Source organism: Puma concolor, chromosome A2 (assembly GCF_028749965.1).
Source record: "Puma concolor isolate L17-30 chromosome A2, mPumCon1.1.hap2, whole genome shotgun sequence".
NCBI classification, from domain to species: domain Eukaryota; kingdom Metazoa; phylum Chordata; class Mammalia; order Carnivora; family Felidae; genus Puma; species Puma concolor.
The window spans coordinates 38367728-38386603 of NC_141668.1; the positions used below are offsets into that span (position 1 = coordinate 38367728).

At 37.1% G+C, this 18876-nt stretch overlaps 1 protein-coding gene and 1 long non-coding RNA gene across 5 annotated transcripts in view; both read left to right on the top strand.

Moving 5' to 3' along the window:
- The first annotated feature begins 1083 nt into the window (after positions 1 to 1083).
- TMEM168 (transmembrane protein 168) overlaps positions 1084 to 18876 on the top strand; it is a 32504-nt gene continuing 14711 nt past the window's right edge. Inside the window, exons 1-2 of one of the 4 annotated variants that reach the window (XM_086692240.1) lie at positions 1084 to 1202; positions 6350 to 7606. In XM_086692240.1, coding sequence (XP_086548366.1) covers positions 6479 to 7606 — 1128 coding nt within the window. In that variant the 5' untranslated portion in view covers positions 1084 to 1202; positions 6350 to 6478. Of the gene's footprint in view, positions 1203 to 1398; positions 1526 to 1610; positions 2206 to 2339; positions 3999 to 6349; positions 7607 to 18876 lie in introns of those variants that run through there. The other 3 variants (XM_025929984.2, XM_086692239.1, XM_086692241.1) reach the window with 3 other exon arrangements.
- On the top strand, positions 7613 to 13665 carry LOC147583107 (uncharacterized). Its single transcript, XR_015245512.1, has 2 exons — positions 7613 to 11524; positions 12006 to 13665. It is a non-coding gene; the product is annotated as an uncharacterized LOC147583107 (long non-coding RNA).

Sequence of the window (18876 nt, forward strand, 5' to 3'; positions counted from 1 at the left end):
GGGAGAGAACTAGTGATTGTTGAAGTCCTACTGTGTACTATTACTTTACAAATAGCTATGTACCAACTATGTATCAGGCACTACTACATTGGGTGGATTTAATGGTGAGTAAAACCGGACATGTCCCAGAGGAAATGAAAGCATGCTGGGGTGCAGACAACTGAGGGAGTGTTCTGTGATGTCAAGCCGGAGGTAAAAAAGAGCCAGACTACAAAATTTGTTGAAGGATTACAGCCAGACTACAGAACTTGTTGAAGGATTCTGAGCTTTATCCTAAAGGATATAAAACATCTAAAGATTGTAAGGGATTCTTCTACATGTATCTTCTCATTTAATCCCTATGACAACCCTGTAAGGTGGATATTATTAGTATCCCATTAACACATGAGAAAACGGGTTCAGGGAGATTAACTGACCTAAGAGCTACAAGGAGTAGAAAATGATGGGAGGGAGAGAAGGCAGGCAGGAAGGGCTATTCTTAGGGAAGAGTAATTCATACTTTTTAAGGGCCTACCTTCTGCCAGAAAAAAATATATTGTTTCCCTGTACATTCACAACACCTTTGCAACGAAGGTTTAGTTACTATTTATTTATTTAATCAGAGAAACTGAGGTTGCGCATAGAGAAGGGGAACCAGGATCCAAATCCCCAAACCGTCGGGTCCACAGCTGTTGTAAAGCGCTGCCTGTAAGAGGCCTGGGCGTTTTAATGGCTTTTAGGAAGAGAGTTTGGTGAAGGAAGAGAGGTTGGTGAACATGTAAGGGACAGGGGGACGAATGGGGGGAGAGGGGGGGAGCTCAGCGTTGTCGGTGGCGTAAACACCCAGGCGGTGATTTAAAAGGAGTCTTAATTAGGAAAGGCGAGAAGGGCTTTGAAGGCGAGCCTAAGGAGCTTGCCTTTTGCCGGTCAGCAGACACAAAGCCATGCATTATGCCAAATACTAAAGAACAGCAAAGCCTCCTGCGGTATTTACAGCCCACGTGTGGCCGTCCCGCCCGTCCGGCCCCAGTTTCGGTCCAGCCCGAGGCGGCGGCCTAGAGGCTTCATAGGCACGGTTTACATGACCCTTTGTGGTCTTCCCACTCCCGGTTCGCGGCCGATTCCAAGTCCCAGAAGGCGAAGGACGCTGGACTCGGGCAGCACCCCAGGTGGTGTCTGTGCGCCAGTGCAGGGCCCGACGCACCTGGGACGGCTGTGGCGCGGTGGGTTTGGGCGGGGAGGGGGGCCGGGCCTCAGGGAGGAAGCGCACCGCCCGGTTTGACCCCGGCGGCGTTCCGTACCGTCGCGGATTCGGCGGCAGGAACATGGCGGCCGCGGCCCGGCCGGTAACGGAGAAAGTTTCCATCGAGACTGGCCTGTACTAGTGCGTGTGGCCTCAGGCCCTCGACCCCCCTCCCCCCGCTCCCGGCGTGCCACCTTCCCGCTCCGAGTCTCAGGCTCAGCCCCAAGGACCCTCCCTTTTCTGTGTTGGCCCCAGAGCCGACTCCGTGGGTTGAGAGAGCATTGGTGGCGGCGGCCGAGTCAGGTAGGGGGGTCCGGGTGAACAGCGGGGTGGCGAGACCTGAGCACAGACACCGCCCAGGGCTCTGCATAGTTCGAGCCCCAAGCTCCGCCCAGCCGGTCTCTTGGGGCCGGGATTGCCATTAACTGCCCCGGGAGTAGTTGACGGTGGGGGTCGGAGGATGGAAGGTGGGGTGTGCCTTTCCGTATTCTCCGTGATTAACCAGTCAGCTGGGTCCGCAGTTGTGGTTGCCTTCTCCCAAAGTAGAGGGGTGGTAGAGAACAGGCGGGCTCTTTCTGGAAGAATTGCTGTTGCTGCCCCAGTACTGAGAGATTTAATATTTAAGGTGCCATTCTCCTCGTATTTAATGGGCCCAAAGAGTTAACATGAATTCATAGAAGCAAAGCTCTGGAATTCCCCGCCCCTGGCTGTTCAGTATGGTTCTTTTAGCTTTTGAAGCTTCCCCCTAGATGGGACAGAAATAGTTTCTGAGTCCAAAGCTGATGCAAATGTTAAAGTGTGGCTTTGACTCTAGTGAGCCATTCCCTAGAGGGAGGACATGGAAGAGAACTAACTGGTTTGGAGGAATTTGGGTGAATTCAGCGAAGGATAGAGTAATTCCAAACATTTATGGAATCTCCCTTAGCTCTACTGCTTATGAGCCGTGGGATATTGGACAACTTCTTTATTCTCTTTGTGTATTAGTAAGTGTCCAATAACTAGCATTGTTATTATAGTTATTTCTGTATTAGACTTTATTTCCTCAGGTATTTGTTGAATACCTACTTGATTCCAAATTTCTGCTAGACACGGGTACACAGTAGTAATGACAAACTTTCAGAGACTTTGTGATCTAATAGGGAATGCAGATATTAAATGATGATCAGTATTCTGCTATTATAGAGGAAGTGCAGGGATCATATGAATGGGTCAGGGGTGATCTCAGTAAGAAAATGATTTAAGTGACACCTGAACAGTAGGAGTGAGCCAGGTGTGAGGACTGGGTTGGGGATAGGAGGAGGGAAAGGAGTATACTTGAAGAGGGAATAGCAGTGGTGTAGTACACAACTGAAAGGTCAGCGTGGCTGGAATACAAAGTTCAAGAGGAAGAGTGGTAAGAGATGAGGCAGGAAAGTTATTCACATCCAATATGGCGAGTATTATAAAGCATTTTAAGGAATGTAGACTTTATTGGTTAAGATGATGGGAAGCCATTGGCAGGTTTTACATAACAGAGTGACCTAACAAATTTTTGGTTTTAAAAGGGATGCTTCTTGGAGCAGGCAAGAGTAGATACAGGGAGATATTTAAGCATGAGACAATGGTGGCCAAAATTGGGATTTTGACTTTGGGGATGGAAAGAAGTAGAAACATTTAAGATGTGTATAGGAAGAAGGATAAGACTTGGTGAGGATTAAATATCGGCGGTGAAGGAGAGGAGGGTTAGAGTAGTATGTGGGTTTTATAAAATAGACTCTGGGAGTTATTAGTGAACTTCCTCTATGCAAATTGACTCTTCTCTGCTCCATTTTTATCTGTCTGTCAAGGAATGTCTCATTGAATTGACTAATGGCACACAAGTTGAAAAGATTGTGATGCTTTGTTGCTTTGCTCTCTGATTCAGCCAGCTCGTCTTTTGAAGAAGGTCAGAATATGGAAAGACTTTGTAAACTAGCCATTTAAAAATATGCTGCCATGGTGATTTTGGCAGTGTGGTTGCGTATATTCTACCATATGGATTTATGGGTACAATTTACGTTTACCTTTTTTTCTAGGTTTTACTCTAAGAGCAAACAGAGTTGGTGCTTTTATTTCTATCACATAGATTAATATATGTGTGTAATTAGGGAGAGAGAATAATTGAAACATGGAAATAGAGGAGATTGCTTATAGAAAGTATATAGTGAGAGAAAAGCTTAAATTTGGGATTGAATAGCCAAAGGATGGATTGAGAACGAAGAGTCTGCAAGAAGACCTAGAAGGAAAGATCAATGGGTTAGGAAGAAAATCTGGAGTTTAGTCTTTGAAAGCTAAAGGGCGACAGGTTTCAGAAATTGAGAGGAGTCAGCAATGTCAAAGGTTGTTTGAAAAAAGTGCAGGATAATAAGTGAAAAGTACGCATTGATTTTTAGGAGCTTACCGCTCATTTTAGAATTTGGCAGAGCAATTTGTTGTATAGTGGGAGCCATTGTTTAGTGGTGGGAGAAGTGCAGCAATCAAATAACATCTGTCAAGAGGACAGAAGATTGAACTTGGAAGAGAAGATGGGGATAAGTGAGGATTGTTTCTATTGTTTCTGGTTTTTGGTATTTTTTTTTTAAGTAGTTTATTTTTGGGAGGGGGGAGGGGCAGCGACAGAGGGAAAGAGAATCCCAAGCAGGCTCTGCACTGTCAGCATGGAGTCCCATGAGGTGCTCTATCCCATGAACCCGAGATCATGACCTGAGCTGAACTCAAGAGTCGGGCACTTAACTGGCTAAGCCACCCAGGCGCCCTGGTATTATTATTATTATTATTATTATTATTATTATTATTATTATTACTTTTTAATGTTCTATTTATTTGTGAGAGAGAGAGAGAGAGACAGAGTACAGGCAAGGGAGGGGCAGAGAGAGAAGGAGACACAGAATCCGAAGCAGGCTCCAGGCTCTGAGCTGTCAGCACATAGCCGACGAGGGGCTCGAACCAACAAACCATGAGATCATGACCGAGCTGAAATCAAGAGTCAGACGCTGGACTAACTGAGCCAACCAGGCCCCCCACCCCAATGTTATTTTTAAAAAGAGCTTTGCAGAGCCCCTGGGTAGCTCAGTGGGTTAAGCATCCGACTCTTGATTTCTGCTCAGGTCATGATCTCACAATTCATGGGTTCGACCCCTTCATCCGGCTCAGCGCTGACAGGGCTGAGTCTGCCTGGAATTCTCTCTCTGCCCCTCCCCTGTGCACATACACTCTCGCTGTCTCTCAAATAAACTCAGACATTTGCAAAGCTCTTTTAAGTGCTAATGGATAAGAGTGGGAGTTTGGAGAGAGAGGAGACAAGTTCTGGAAGAGGTAGAGGGAAAAACATATCTAATATGGCTGAAAGATTTACCCTTATATAGGGAAGGGACATCCTTCTTTTCTTGTATCAGGAGATGTAGGTTAGACATGGGTTTGTAGGGTTGGAAACCCAAGTAAGCTCTCTTCAGACACCTGTCGGAGGCAGTCATATAGTGAGAATGCAGTGAGAAATGGGTGTCAGAGATTTGACTAGAAGAAGAGAGGATGATAGTCACAGAGAATGGGAGAGTGATTTGAGTGGCATCCATTTAGCCTGGTGTGTGATTTTTTTGTTTTTTTTCTCCAGCAGTGTTCAGTTGTCTAAGCCCAGACTGTACCATCAACTGAGGATATACATGCCAACATAGTCACTGAATGATTATATAACATACAGGAGTGATGTTAAAAAGATACAATGTATTCTAGATTTTTTTAAGTGTCTTAAGCTTAGGGGAAAAAAGGTAAAACCAAAATAAGGTTTTGTCCTTCCAAACAGAGGAAGACATTTTCTTTAGTGTGTATGGTATCATAAGTAAGAAATGATTGGATGAAAATGTAATTGAGGAAAATCAGAATACTTAAATAGGATTATCTGTAAAAACTATACTTGATGAAGTAGAATTAGTAAGAAGTGGAATTAGTAATAGTACTTGGAACATCCCAGAGACTGTAAGATTGTCACTCATTGACATTCTTCTCTAGCCAAATGGATAATTAACATTAATTCCAGGTTATCTTATGTTTCTGTCAGGTCTTTTAGTGTCCTATTAAGAAAGTATAAATAAGCTGATCACAAACAAGTCATTTTTTTGAATTTTTATCCAGTTGAGTTCTCCATGGATATTTAATGTGACCGTGAACTGTTGAATGGATCAGTTCTTTTGAAACAGTATACTAGAAAATTTGAACAGTTATCTGGCAGATAGTTAAAGCATTTTTGACCACTGTCATGCTTTAAGTGCAACTTTAGGGGGGCACTCAAAGATTGAAATAATTATCTGGGTCCTTTAACAAATAATTGTTAACTTTTTAAAAGTAAAATTATAAGGTTTTTAATTTACAATAAATATTGGTTAGCATTCCAACTTTACAATTTTAACTAGAAAGTTCAGGAATTGGTTTGCTACAGAGATAGCATCTAGATTTAGAAAGGAGGTTTGATAATCCAAGTAATTTAGTAGAGACAAAACTACAGGGAAAATTACAGATTAACTTTAGGGACTAATTTTAATACTTTACTTCTAATAAGTATATTCGTTAAACAATGTAAAGACTAAGATTTTATAGCATGTTAGAGCTGCCTTGTAAAAAGATGTAGAGGATTTTAGGCAGATAGTAATGGTTGCTATTATTGGGTATTAGTGCTTTTCAAATTAAAGATGAGGATGGAAAAAAAAAAAAAAGATGAGGATGAAGTCCATCATTCTTTTTAGCTGCTGAGTAGCTTGTGATTGTGCCAAATCCATCTGCTACAACCTAAGCCAGGTTGAATATCTCATATTTGCCTGTAGTTGAAAAATCAAATATTGAAGCAAGAATGGCTTAGTCTCTGGAAAAACAGTTTCATTGGTGGTGATTTAGTCATACAATCTTAGCATATGTTAAGTAGAAAGCGCTGCCATTTTGGTTTGAATAAAGTGAATTTTTAAACCAGAGACAGTTACCATTAAGATACATGCAAGTTAAATTTAAAACTGGGTTTCAGAAGAAACTGTATATTTCATTTATTATTTTTTACAAAGAAGATAGGTGGAAAAGGTGAATTATATAAAATTAACACTGACATATATATTTTTTTCGTTTTAGATCGCTATAAACAAAAATTCCACCAGAGGAAATGTGGAAATAGGAGTTACGGATACATTGGATTTGCTGGATGAAATACAAGCAGATAATTTTTGAAACGTGGGAAGAAAGCCCAAATTGCCAGATTACATGTGTAAATCACTGCGTTACTGCTTTAGTCATTGTCTCTATTTAGCAATGACAAGACTGGAAGAAGTAAACAGAGAAGTGAATATGCATTCTTCAGTGCGTTATCTTGGCTATTTAGCCAGAATCAACTTACTGGTTGCTATATGCCTAGGTCTTTATGTAAGATGGGAAAAAACAGCAAATTCCTTAATTTTGGTAATTTTTATTCTTGGTCTTTTTGTTCTTGGAATTGCCAGCATACTCTATTATTATTTTTCAATGGAAGCGGCAAGTTTAAGTCTCTCCAATCTTTGGTTTGGATTCTTGCTTGGCCTCCTATGTTTTCTTGACAATTCATCCTTTAAAAATGATGTGAAAGAAGAATCAACCAAATATTTGCTTCTAACTTCCATAGTATTAAGGATATTATGTGCTTTGGTGGAGAGAATTTCTGGGTATGTCCGTCATCGACCCACTTTACTAACCACAGTTGAATTTCTGGAACTTGTTGGATTTGCTATTGCCAGCACAACTATGTTGGTGGAGAAGTCTCTGAGTGTCATTTTACTTGTTGTAGCTTTGGCCATGCTGATTATTGACCTGAGAATGAAGTCTTTCTTAGCTATTCCAAACTTAGTTATTTTTGCAGTCTTGTTGTTTTTCTCCTCATTAGAAACTCCCAAAAATCCAGTTGCTTTTGCATGTTTTTTTATCTGCCTGATAACCGACCCTTTCCTTGACATCTATTTTAGCGGACTTTCAGTGACTGAAAGGTGGAAACCCTTTTTGTACCGTGGAAGAATATGCAGAAGACTTTCAGTTGTTTTCATTGGAATGATTGAGCTTACCTTTTTTATTCTTTCAGCATTTAAACTTAGAGACACTCACCTCTGGTATTTTGTAATACCAGGCTTTTCCATTTTTGGAATTTTCTGGATGATTTGCCATATTATTTTTCTCTTAACTCTTTGGGGATTCCATACCAAGTTAAATGACTGCCATAAAGTGTATTTTACCCACAGGGTGGATAACAATAGCCTTGATAGAATCATGGCATCCAAAGGGATGCGTCACTTTTGCTTAATTTCAGAACAGTTAGTTTTTTTTAGTCTTCTTGCAACAGCAATTTTAGGAGCAGTTTCCTGGCAGGTAAGTGTATATATAGTTTGGTTTATTATGTCAGTACCTATGATGTGTGGTTAAATGCTTCAAGAGCTAAATTATTAGAATTCAAAAGTCATGTCCTTTTCAAAAGGAGACTCTTTTTCCTGGTGCTTATTTTTGTTCATGGAATTGAAGTACTGAATGAATAGACAGTATAATTTAGTTTGTTCTCTAGCAGAGAGGTACCAAGATGTTAGGAATACTCAGCAAGTGACATGCCTCCTACCTTCTAATTGTTTTTAAACACTGATAAAGATCTTTAGAAAATTAACATTTGAAGGGTGCTTAGAGATTGCACTTTAATCCTTTCATTTCACGCCTGAAGAAACTGAAAGCCATCGAAGACTATCCAGAGTCACTGGTACTAGCCTTAACCATGTTAACTAGCTCCTGGTCTTTTTACTACAACACATTTTTTTTTTTTTTATATATGTATAAAGCCATTTCCTATTTAAGTAAAAGGTGATTAGCTATATCACATTCCTAAGAAAGAAAAAATGGGTTTCTTTTTTGCTGCCCATGATGTTAAAAAAAAAAATAAAAAGGTCTTTTGTAGACAAGGATACTCAAATTGCATGGTTGGAGTTTATAATATTAACAAGCCTAGTCTTCCATTCTTTGAACATTTATTGACTGCAGTGTATGTCAGATACTGTACAGGTTGCTGAAGATCTCAAGCTCTCTGTCTGAAAGAAGTCACAATGTCTAATGGGATAAATGATTATTACAGCGAGAAATGCTGTAGTTTGAGTACATCAGATTAGGATGTAGGATAAAAAGGAAGGTCACCTGTACTTGGTGCAATTTTCTTCTTCGCTGCAGTTGCTACAGAGTGATTTTTGGATGTGAGTGTTTAAAGGGAGATGTAGAGACTTGCCTGGGCATGGTACCTTTTTGTCAAGTGTGGGCTAGGGCAGGGAGCCAGTGTGGAAATCAATTAAATGATAAAAACATTGTGGGTGTTGCCTGAGACCATCTTCCTCATTTGCCAGTGCAGGGGACTATTAGAACCATGATCGTGATGATGATGATGGAGGATAATGTCAGAAATTCCTAAAGAGTTCTACTTCCTTTCCCTACCCTCTACCAGGTTAGCTCCTTTTCCAGCCTTCCAGCGCTAACTACTTTGTTTTTGTTTTTGTTTTGAAGTCAGGCTCATTCATGCTTGACACCTTTCCAGATCATCAAATCCTGCTAACCAATTATTTTGTAAGTCACTGTACCTTTCTTGTTTTCTTATACCAGTGGTCTTCTTATATCAGTGGTATGTGTACCACTGGAAGTACGCAAAAGCTTTCCAAAGACTATGTCAGCAAAAATGATCTTGAGAGAATCAATTTCCATATTCTCTCCTTCCATTCTACTCTTTTTTAAAGTTGAATTACTTGAGACTGCTTCTCAATTTAGGTGTGGAGTGGTATCTCTTTGTGGCTTTAATTTGTATGTCTCTAATGACTAATATGTTGAGCATCATTTAATGTATTAGTCATTCACTTGTCTTTGTTGCTGAAGTATCTATTCAAATCTTTTGCCCATTGTAAATTGAGTTATTTCTCTTATGATTGAGTTTTAAGGGTTCTTTTTATATTCTGCATACAAGTCCTTTTTTAGAAATATATGATTTGGAAATGTTTTCTCCCAGTATGTGACTTATCTTTTTTTCTTAATGACACATTTTGAAGAGTACAACTTTTAAATTTTATGAAGTACAATTTACCAGCTTTCTCTTTATGCACTGTGCTTTTAGTACTCTATCTAAGAAGTCTTTGCTCAACCCTAGGTCACAAAGATTTTCTTCTATAAATTAGTTTTCTTTAGTGATTGTATTGTTTTAGCTTTGATATTTAGGTGCATGATCCATTTGGCAGTAATTTTTGTCTATGGTATGACGTAAGGATCTAATTTTTTTTTTAATAGGGCTTTCTAATTATTCTAGGAAAAGACTATCCTTTCCTCTGTTGAATTGCCTTGGTGCCTTTGACCAAAATCAATGAAATATAAATGTAAGGCTTTATTTTTGAGCTCTCTTTTTTGTTCCATTGATCTATGTGTGTGACCTTCTACTAGTACTAGGCTGTCTCACAAGGTATTTTCTAATTTCCCTTAAAATTTACTCTTTGACCTTTGGGTTATTTAAAAATTGGTTGTCTGATATGGCGATATCTGAGGGATTTCCCACGTTTCTTGGTTATTAATTTCTAATTTAATTACATGTGATTGGAGAACATAGTTTGTATGATTTTAGTCTTTTGTTAAGACTTGTTTTGTGACCTGGCATGTGTTTGATTCTGGAGAAAACACCATGTTCACTTGAAAAGAATGAGTGTTCTGCTGTTATTGGGTAGAGGGTTCTGTAAATACCAGCTAGGTTAAGTTGGTTGTTATTCTTCTATATCTACATCTTTGTTGATTTTTTTGTCTGATTCCATCAGTATTGAGAGAGGGATATTGAAAATCCTTGGTATAATTGCCAAACTGTGGGTTTATCCTTTCAATTCTGTCATTTCTTTATGTATTTTGGGATTCTGTTCTAAGGTATCTATATTCATCTTTAATTACTATATCTTCTTTATAGGCCTTTTTATCATTATAATAAACAGCCTAGTTGAATAGTTACAATACAGACCTCATAGCTCATAAAACCTAAAATTTTAACTCTCTGGCTCTTTACAGAAAGTTTGCCAACTCCTGTTGTAGGCCAGTGCTTCTCAGCCTTTAACATGCATTGAAATCATGTGGGGATGTTGTTAAAATTCTGAAGATTGAAATTGATTTTGGGAAAGAGCTTGAAAAAATTAAAGGTGATGCAGAAACTCCTGATCAAAAGTATACCCATTGAGTAACAAGGTATTAATTTAGCTATTTAAGAGCAACATGCATCTACCTGAGTTTTGTCTGCATTCCCCAATTAGTTACTATTTGGTCACTGCTGCCTATGATGTAGGCATCGTGTCCTTGATGCAATTAAATTTTTTAAACTTAATTTTAATTTAGTATTTTGTGTATAGATTTCCCAAACTGTGCTCTGTCCAGTGTTCTGTGAGATGTTAATGAGTATACTCAGAGAAAAAGTGTTAGAAGAAAGAGAAACATTTCCACACTTATTTGACTGAAAATCTTGCCTCTACCCTTCATTAAGAGGTACGCCCAACCATACCTATAAACCTCTGTGTGAAACAATTTAGGAAACACTCCACTGGATTTATAGAAGTTCTAACCCTTTTGATTGATGAAAGCATCAGAAAATTATATAGTGAAAGGCAAAAAATTTGAGTTTTATAAGGCCAGGACCGCTTTTGGCATAACATCATTGTTAATCCAAGTAAATTTTAAGTCCTATATCAAATTCTTTAGATTTTAATTATTTTTTAAAAATTGACCTATGTTTAACATTCCTAAATGATATTGATACTGATAGCTTTGTAACAATATAATATAAACCCATTTTTTTCATATCCTTTAGTGGATTTCCACTGAAAAAATAGTTCCATTGATTGGGTGGGGGCAGACCCAGTGTAGCAGGAAAAAAAAAAAAAAAAAAAAAAAAAAAAAGGAAGAAACCTTTTGAGGAGATTGGTCAGCCAAAGATAGGATCAGTGAAAGTAGAGGTAGCTTGAAATCAAGGGTAGCTAGGAGCAAAAGATAAGCACCTGGACTAAGATGATAGTCTTCCCTTTAGCACAGCGATTTTCTCCTAAGATCTTGTTGAGAAGTAAAATTTAAAGAGATCTTGAAATAAGTTGATGAGATGTAGAGTTGAATAGTGTTCTGATGTGGTAGATAGTCTAAAAATGTTAAAAAGATATTGAGAGAATAAAGGGAGCAGTTGGAAATGTAGGATGATGGGGTTTATTGAGTTAATGACCTAGGAGCATTTGGAATTTATAAAACAGTTTCTAGTAGGTTTATTTTTTTTTTTAATTTTTTTTTTCTTTTCTTTTTTTTTTTAATTTTTTTTTCAACGTTTATTTATTTTTGGGACAGAGAGAGACAGAGCATGAACGGGGGAGGGGCAGAGAGAGAGGGAGACACAGAATGTGAAACAGCTCCAGGCTCTGAGCCATCAGCCCAGAGCCTGATGCGGGGCTCGAACTCACGGACCGCGAGATCGTGACCTGGCTGAAGTCGGACGCTTAACCGACTGCGCCACCCAGGCGCCCTAATTTTTTTTTTCAACGTTTATTCATTTTTGGGACAGAGAGAGACAGAGCATGAACGGGGGAGGGGCAGAGAGAGAGGGAGACACAGAATCGGAAACAGGCTCCAGGCTCTGAGCCATCAGCCCAGAGCCTGACGCGGGGCTCGAACTCACGGACCGCGAGATCATGACCTGGCTGAAGTCGGACGCTTAACCGACTGCGCCACCCAGGCGCCCCACTAGTAGGTTTATTTTTTAAAGCATATTTTTTAGAAGTCAAATCTATGGTTATTTTACTACTAGAGGAGTAAAACCAAACAAACAAAAACATGAGATTTAGCTTCCTAGTGGAGTACAATTGTAGCTTGGACCCTAATTTCCAAAAATGGGCTTGGCCACTTTCTTATTTTAAGCTTTTTTGCATGTTAGTTTTGGGTTCTGTTACTTTTACTTAGCTATAATATAAAAATTTTTCTGTAAAGGAAAAATTTGCATAGAGTATTATTCATCCTTTTTAGTGTATAATTCTGCAGTTTTGACCAATACATATAGTTGTGTGACCACCACTACCACAGTCAAAATATAGAGGAGTTCAGTTACCCCCCAAAATTCCCTTCTGCCCCTTTGTAGTCTGTCCCTTTCTCAACCCCCAGGAGTTGACAACCACTGATCTGTTTGTTCTCCTTAGACACTTTCCTTTCACAGAATGTCATATAATGAAATCATACAGTATATAGCTGTTTGAATTTAGCTCCTTTCACTTGGCATAATTCATATAGATTCATCCATGTTGTTTATATTTATTCCTTTGTATTGTATTATATTTATTCCTTTGTATTGCAGCAGTATTCCATTATATGGGTATCTCACAGTTTATTCATTACTCACTTGAGTGATGTTGAAATTCGTTTTTGGTTAATATAAAAGTTGCTGTAAACATTCATAGGGTTTTTTGTTAAACTAAATTTTTATTTTACTTGGTGTGGGATTGCTGGGTCATGTCATAAATGTGAATAATGGGGGTGCCATGGTGGCTTGGTCGGTTGAGCATCTGACTCTTGATTTTGGTCGGCTCAGATCATGATTTCACAGTTCATGATTTTGAGCCCCGCATCGGGCTCTCTGCTGTCAGTGCGGAGCCAGCCTCAGATCCTATGTCCCCCCTCTCTCTGCCCCTCCCCTGCTCACGCACACATGCGTGCAGGCTCTCAAAAATAAATATTTAAAAAAATAAAATAAACATGGATTATGTTTAATAAATTATCAAAATGTTTTCACAGCAGCTGTACCATTTTGCATTCTCACCCACAGTATATAGGAGTTCCAGTTGCTCCACATAATAACCGGTTCTTGGTATTGTCTGTCCGTTTTTTTTTTAACCATTCTAATAGGTGTGTGGTGGTAATTCATTGTGGTTTTATTTTCAGTTACTCCAGTAACTGTTGATGTTAAGTATCTTTCTTGTGCTTGCTTACTATACTATGTCTTCTTTGGTGAAGTACCTGTTAACATGTCTTGGCAGCTTTTAAAATTGTGGATTGCTTGTTTTAATAGTAAGTTCTGAGAATTCTTTATCTATTCTAGATAGAAGTCCATTATCATATATATGACTTGCAAATATTTCTCCCAGTGTGCGGCTTATCTTTTCTCTTAACATGTTTTCTGAAGAGCAGAAGTTCTAAATTTTGCCACAGTCCATTTTATCAGTTTTTTTTCTTTTAAGAATCTTTTGATGTCATGTCTAAGAAATCTTTGACCTCACTTGAATAGAATCTTAGCTAATCCTACATGGGTAGCTTGGTTTTTTGTTTTTCCTTAGTTTTACTGAGTTTAATAACATTGTCAGAATGAGTCAGTAGTATCATTCTAACTCATTTACATTAAAAATCTGGAATTTTACCATTAACTTCTGTTGTGTTCTATTCATAATCTCATTCTAACTTTAAAATGGAACATTACAGCTGATGTTTCCTGCAATTTGTATTATGTTCATTGAATGTGCTATTTACTTTCCCCTTTTATCCTTTTTTTAAAAAAATAAGTCAATAAGACAGACTTACACAGTACCACAACATTTGGTTTTAGTATTATTGCTCAGCTATTGGCTTTTCAGAAATTGTGATAATTGATAATTCACATAAGGATAAAAGGGGAAGAAAGCATTCAGATACCCAAGGAAGTATACCCCATGGCTCACTCTTATGTTTAGAGATTCTCTCTCATTATCATTCACATGAGATTTTATGTGCCTTTCCTTGCCAACCATTGTCATTTGCAGATTCCATGGGAGTTTGAAGCAACTTTTTGTAGAAGCCTTTTGACTCAAATCAGAAAAACCATAATCATAGTTGATTTCTCTATAGGAGAAACAATGGCAATCACTGGGTGTGACAGATGGAACAAGATCAGCCCCACATTTAAGGAAGGGATGAAATCCACAGATGTAGCAGTTTCATTTCTAGCAAGATGGCAGGATCAGCCATATTACTTCACTTGGCTTGGGGAGCAGGGAGTTTTCAAATCTTCTGCCAAAACTAGAAGTGCACATGTTTCATAATTTTTTGTTTTGTTTCATTTCTCTTCCTAAAGTTTTGAGCTATTTTCGTCTAGATGGCAAAGGGTTGGGGGGGGGGCACAAATTCTTTTTAGCTAGAAAGCATTCTTTTAATTTGATGTTTCATCATTTCTGCCAGAACATTGTGAAGCAGGAGTACTTTTTTTTTTTCTAAAACACCAACAATGGTCCTAATTTTGTTTTTCTTGACGTAAAAACAAAGTATTTCATCTTTCCCCTGGATGATATTCCAGCTTTGAAAAATCTTTAAAAATTTTAATGACCAGAGAGAATGTTTTCCATTTTAATAATAAGACTCACCATTTATTAACTGTTTTCTATGTGCTCTACACCATTCTGTGTACTTTGTGTGTTCATTTAATTCTCATGACACTCTGAGATAGGTACCGTTATGATTCCCATTTCATAGATAAGCATGATTGAGAGGTTAGGAAACTTCCTCAAGGCTGCAGAGCTGGTATGAATCCAGGCAATCTGCCTTCACAGCTCTTAACCACTTTACTTAGTTCCATATATTTTTAGAGTTGGAAATGAGCATACAGATTATTTAATCTCTTTATTTTGCCCATGGGAAAAGTAAGATTCAGTAGACTGAGTTTGATTCCCATACCACTGTTGTTTCACCTTTATTAGGGTTGTAGTGAAAAAAAATGTCTATTTTTGCTGTTTCTATTTTGAGATACTCAAAAGAAGAAAAAACATAAGATTTCTAATGCATTTATAGAACTTTAACTCTACATCAATATCTTCTATCAGCAATAGTCATTTAGATGAAAAAATAATCGTCTTTGAGATTTCTGTTGGCATGCTCATAATGACTTCAATTTGAAAATGCTTCACTGCAAATTACAGCTACCATTTATTGTACTAGCCATATTTCACATATTTCTAATCTGTAGTATAAGCTCACAAAATAAATATTAGTCCCCTTTTATAGATTGAGACTCAAAGGTTAATTAATTTGTTCAGGTACACACAGATGGTACATGGCTGAGCTAGGATTGAACCAAAGTCCAACTCCAAAGCTTGAGCCCTTTCCACTAGACCCTATTGCCTCTGTATAAAGAAATCACTTGACTTTAAAACTGTGAGGTAGCTTTCCTAATGTTCTTAAAATTTCCTGTACTGAACACATTTTTGGAGGTTGCCTATTATTTCTTAAATATGGGTTTGTCACATTAAAAGGCATAATACCTCCATTAATATAGTGTTTCTTAGTTGGAATTCCATTTTCCTTAGATTTCCATGTATACTGTTTACTAAATCTGGTTTACTTAATGTGGCTGCTACAAAAATACCTCTAAACGTTAATTTTATCTCTTATGTAAGTGCCATATTTTTAAAAATGAAATTCCAACATTGATATCTGTATATTGCATAAAGAGATTTGGTTCCTATTATCTGAGAAATTTTATGATATGAAATGGTTGAATATTTTGACCATGACTTGAAAGCCTAGCTGAATAGAGACTAGCTAGTTACTACTTTCATACAGAGGATATTACTTACAGTTTATTGGTCTGCTAGTATGTTCAGATTCTATCTGCTTTAAAATTTGAATCATGTCCTATAGTTTGATAGTGTCCATAGGGTGATTTGGAGAAACAAAGCCAGAATAGTACCTACACTTAAAAGTTTTCATTGGGTAAGTTGATCATATTTATTACAGGGAGTTGTTTAAAATATAAGAATATACCAAGAGTCACAAATGCCTTTTAGGTTGAAGCTGTAAACGTTTGCATGCCAGTAAAATTGAAGCTTTCTGAAAATGGCAAGTGGCTAAAACATCCTAAATATATTTTTTCTCCCCTTGGACATATTTGCCATCTGTGAAGACTGCTAATATTTTTGTGTTGCCAAACTGCTCACTTTTATTTGTGTATGTTATCTTGATAGTATATTTAATACTGTTTTTTTCTAAGCTTGCTTACTCAAAATAACCTAATAAAAATGTTTAATGATTTTTTTGTTAAATTTGACTTTTAAAAATTAATGACAATATAAAATTACCAGTTTTCTAAGATTATAAAAACAGATCATCTGTTGTATGCAAACCATCTGTGATCAGTAAACCTCTAAATATCTGCTTATTTAGTTCTATTATATTAAATATTATCAGTGTTGTATAACTGACATGAGACTGTTGAATAACATCACTATCAGTTAACATTTTAATTGGAATTTTAAATTATTTAATAAGGCTTCCTACTTGAGGTATACACAGACTGGCAATTGAAGTTTATCATTACTGTAGTTCATTGTTAAATTATAAACTGTTCAATGCAATGCTTTTTTCTAACGGTAAAACTATATTTTAATTTCACAATAAAAATCTTAGATTTATAAAATTCTTTAATTCAAAAGAAGTCAGTGATAACCATTGGTATTGTATACACATGAATATTTAAACAAAGGGTAGTCTCTACCCTTGACAAGATTTGATAAATAAGGCCAAACTTAAATATTCCTGGGCCAGCTTTTGGAAATGGAAATTTCCATTCTTTTTACTGTAGGAAATAGGAAAGATGCAGAGATAGCAAGTTAATAAGTAGCGTTAACTAAAGAAAAATGTTTTGATTAAACAAAAAGAATTGAACAATTTTTTTTTTTTTTTTTTTTTTTTTTAGAGAGAGAGAGAGAGCTCCTGCAAGCCAGGGAGGGGGAAAGGGAGAGGGAGAGAGAGAATCTTAAACCTGACATGGGGCCCTATCTCAGGAACCATGACATCATGACCTAAGCCAAAATCAAGAGTTGGACTTAAGAGCTTAACTAACCAGCAGAGCCACCCAGGTGTCCCAAGTTAACATTTTTTGATGGTATAACATTCTCTTACAATTTGCAGTGTCAAAGTTTAGTTCCCAACTCTAGAGTATCAAATTCCTTATTTATGAATTATCTTCAATATGTATTTCTGTATGTCCTGAAATTTCCTAGTAACTTAGTACAAAAAGGCTGCTTACACACCTGAACTTCTCATCCTTCTAAAATCTATCCTGATTTTAGGAAAAATGTATAGGAAATTTTTTTTAAGAGGGTGATTTTTTTTGTAATTCTCTTTTTTAAATCCTTTAATTATGTCTGTATAGTAAAATAAATAAATCAACATACCTGCAAGAATTTTGAGTCGACCAGTTTTATTTGGCCAGAACATTTTTTTTTTTAAGATTTTTTTTAATGTTTATTTTTGAGAGAAAACTAGTGGGGAAGAAGCAGAGAGAGAGAGACAGACAGAATCTAAAGCGAGAGAGAGACAGACAGAATCTAAAGCAGGCTCTGTTTTGCCAGCACAAAGCTGGATGTGGTGCTCAAACCCATGACCCATGAGATCATGACCTGAGCTGACGTCAGGCAACTGACTGAGCCACCCAGGCGCCCCAAGCCAGAACATCTTTTAATATGTGCCTTAAATAATTGAGACAAATACCGTATGATTTCACTTACATGTGGAATCTAAACAAATCAACAAAACTACAAGACTCTTAAATATAGAGAAAAAATTGGTAGTTGCCACAGGGCAAGTGAATGGTGGGGGTATGGGCAAAATGGATGAAAGGGATTAAAAAGTACAAACTTCCAGTTATAAGTAAGTCACAGAGATGAAAAGTATAGCATGGAGAATATAAATAATATTGTGAAAATGTATGGTGATAGATGGTGACTACACTTACTCTGGTGAGCACTGAGTAAAGTATAGAATTGTCAAACCACTGTGTTGTACACCTGAAACTAATATAACACTGTAGGTCAATTATATTTCAATACATTTTTTAAATGCCTCTAAAAAAAAGAAAATTTATGCCTTTAGGCAGTAATGCACTTTCCTTTAGAATCTTTACCACTATTTATCACAGCTGCTTCACATAATCCTGAAGGTGTTTATGACCCTTGCTATAAATGGTAACAGTGAATTAGTTTCTTATATTACCATCTTGATCAGAAAAGTACGAGTTACATAAAGTTAAAGGTAGAAATAATAAAGTTGTCATATATTGGTCATGTTATTTAGTAATTCTTTTATATGAATGGCTGACAAAATGTAGAAGTAATCCTTTGATCAATTAAACCCCTGTACAGAAAAGATTTTTTGTTATACCGGAGCAACATATGCAGTAAATGTTTGGAAAATAAGAAAGAAATGAAATTATTAGTATTTGTAGATAAGATGACTACCTGGCAAACCGAAGAGCAAACTGAAAAATCAGGTGAAAATGCTGTAGTAATAGTTGTGAGAATTGTACTGCATCTTTAACATCGTAAACTCTCTCATAAAAGGTTGATTTTGTTGACAGAATTATCATTAACCTAGCCAGTATAAAAACTATGTAAATTCTCTTGGAATTGTATAATATAAGTACTATAAGAAGAAATAAATGGTGTATAGTGAGAATATATATGTTTAATACTATTCAGGTAGCAAATAATAACATGTAAATATAAAAAAAAAATCAGTATCCTAGAAGTCAGTAATCAGAAAATGCAATAGAAATCATTCCACTCATAGAACAACAAACATGTGGTACCTGAGTGGCTCAGTTGGGTAAG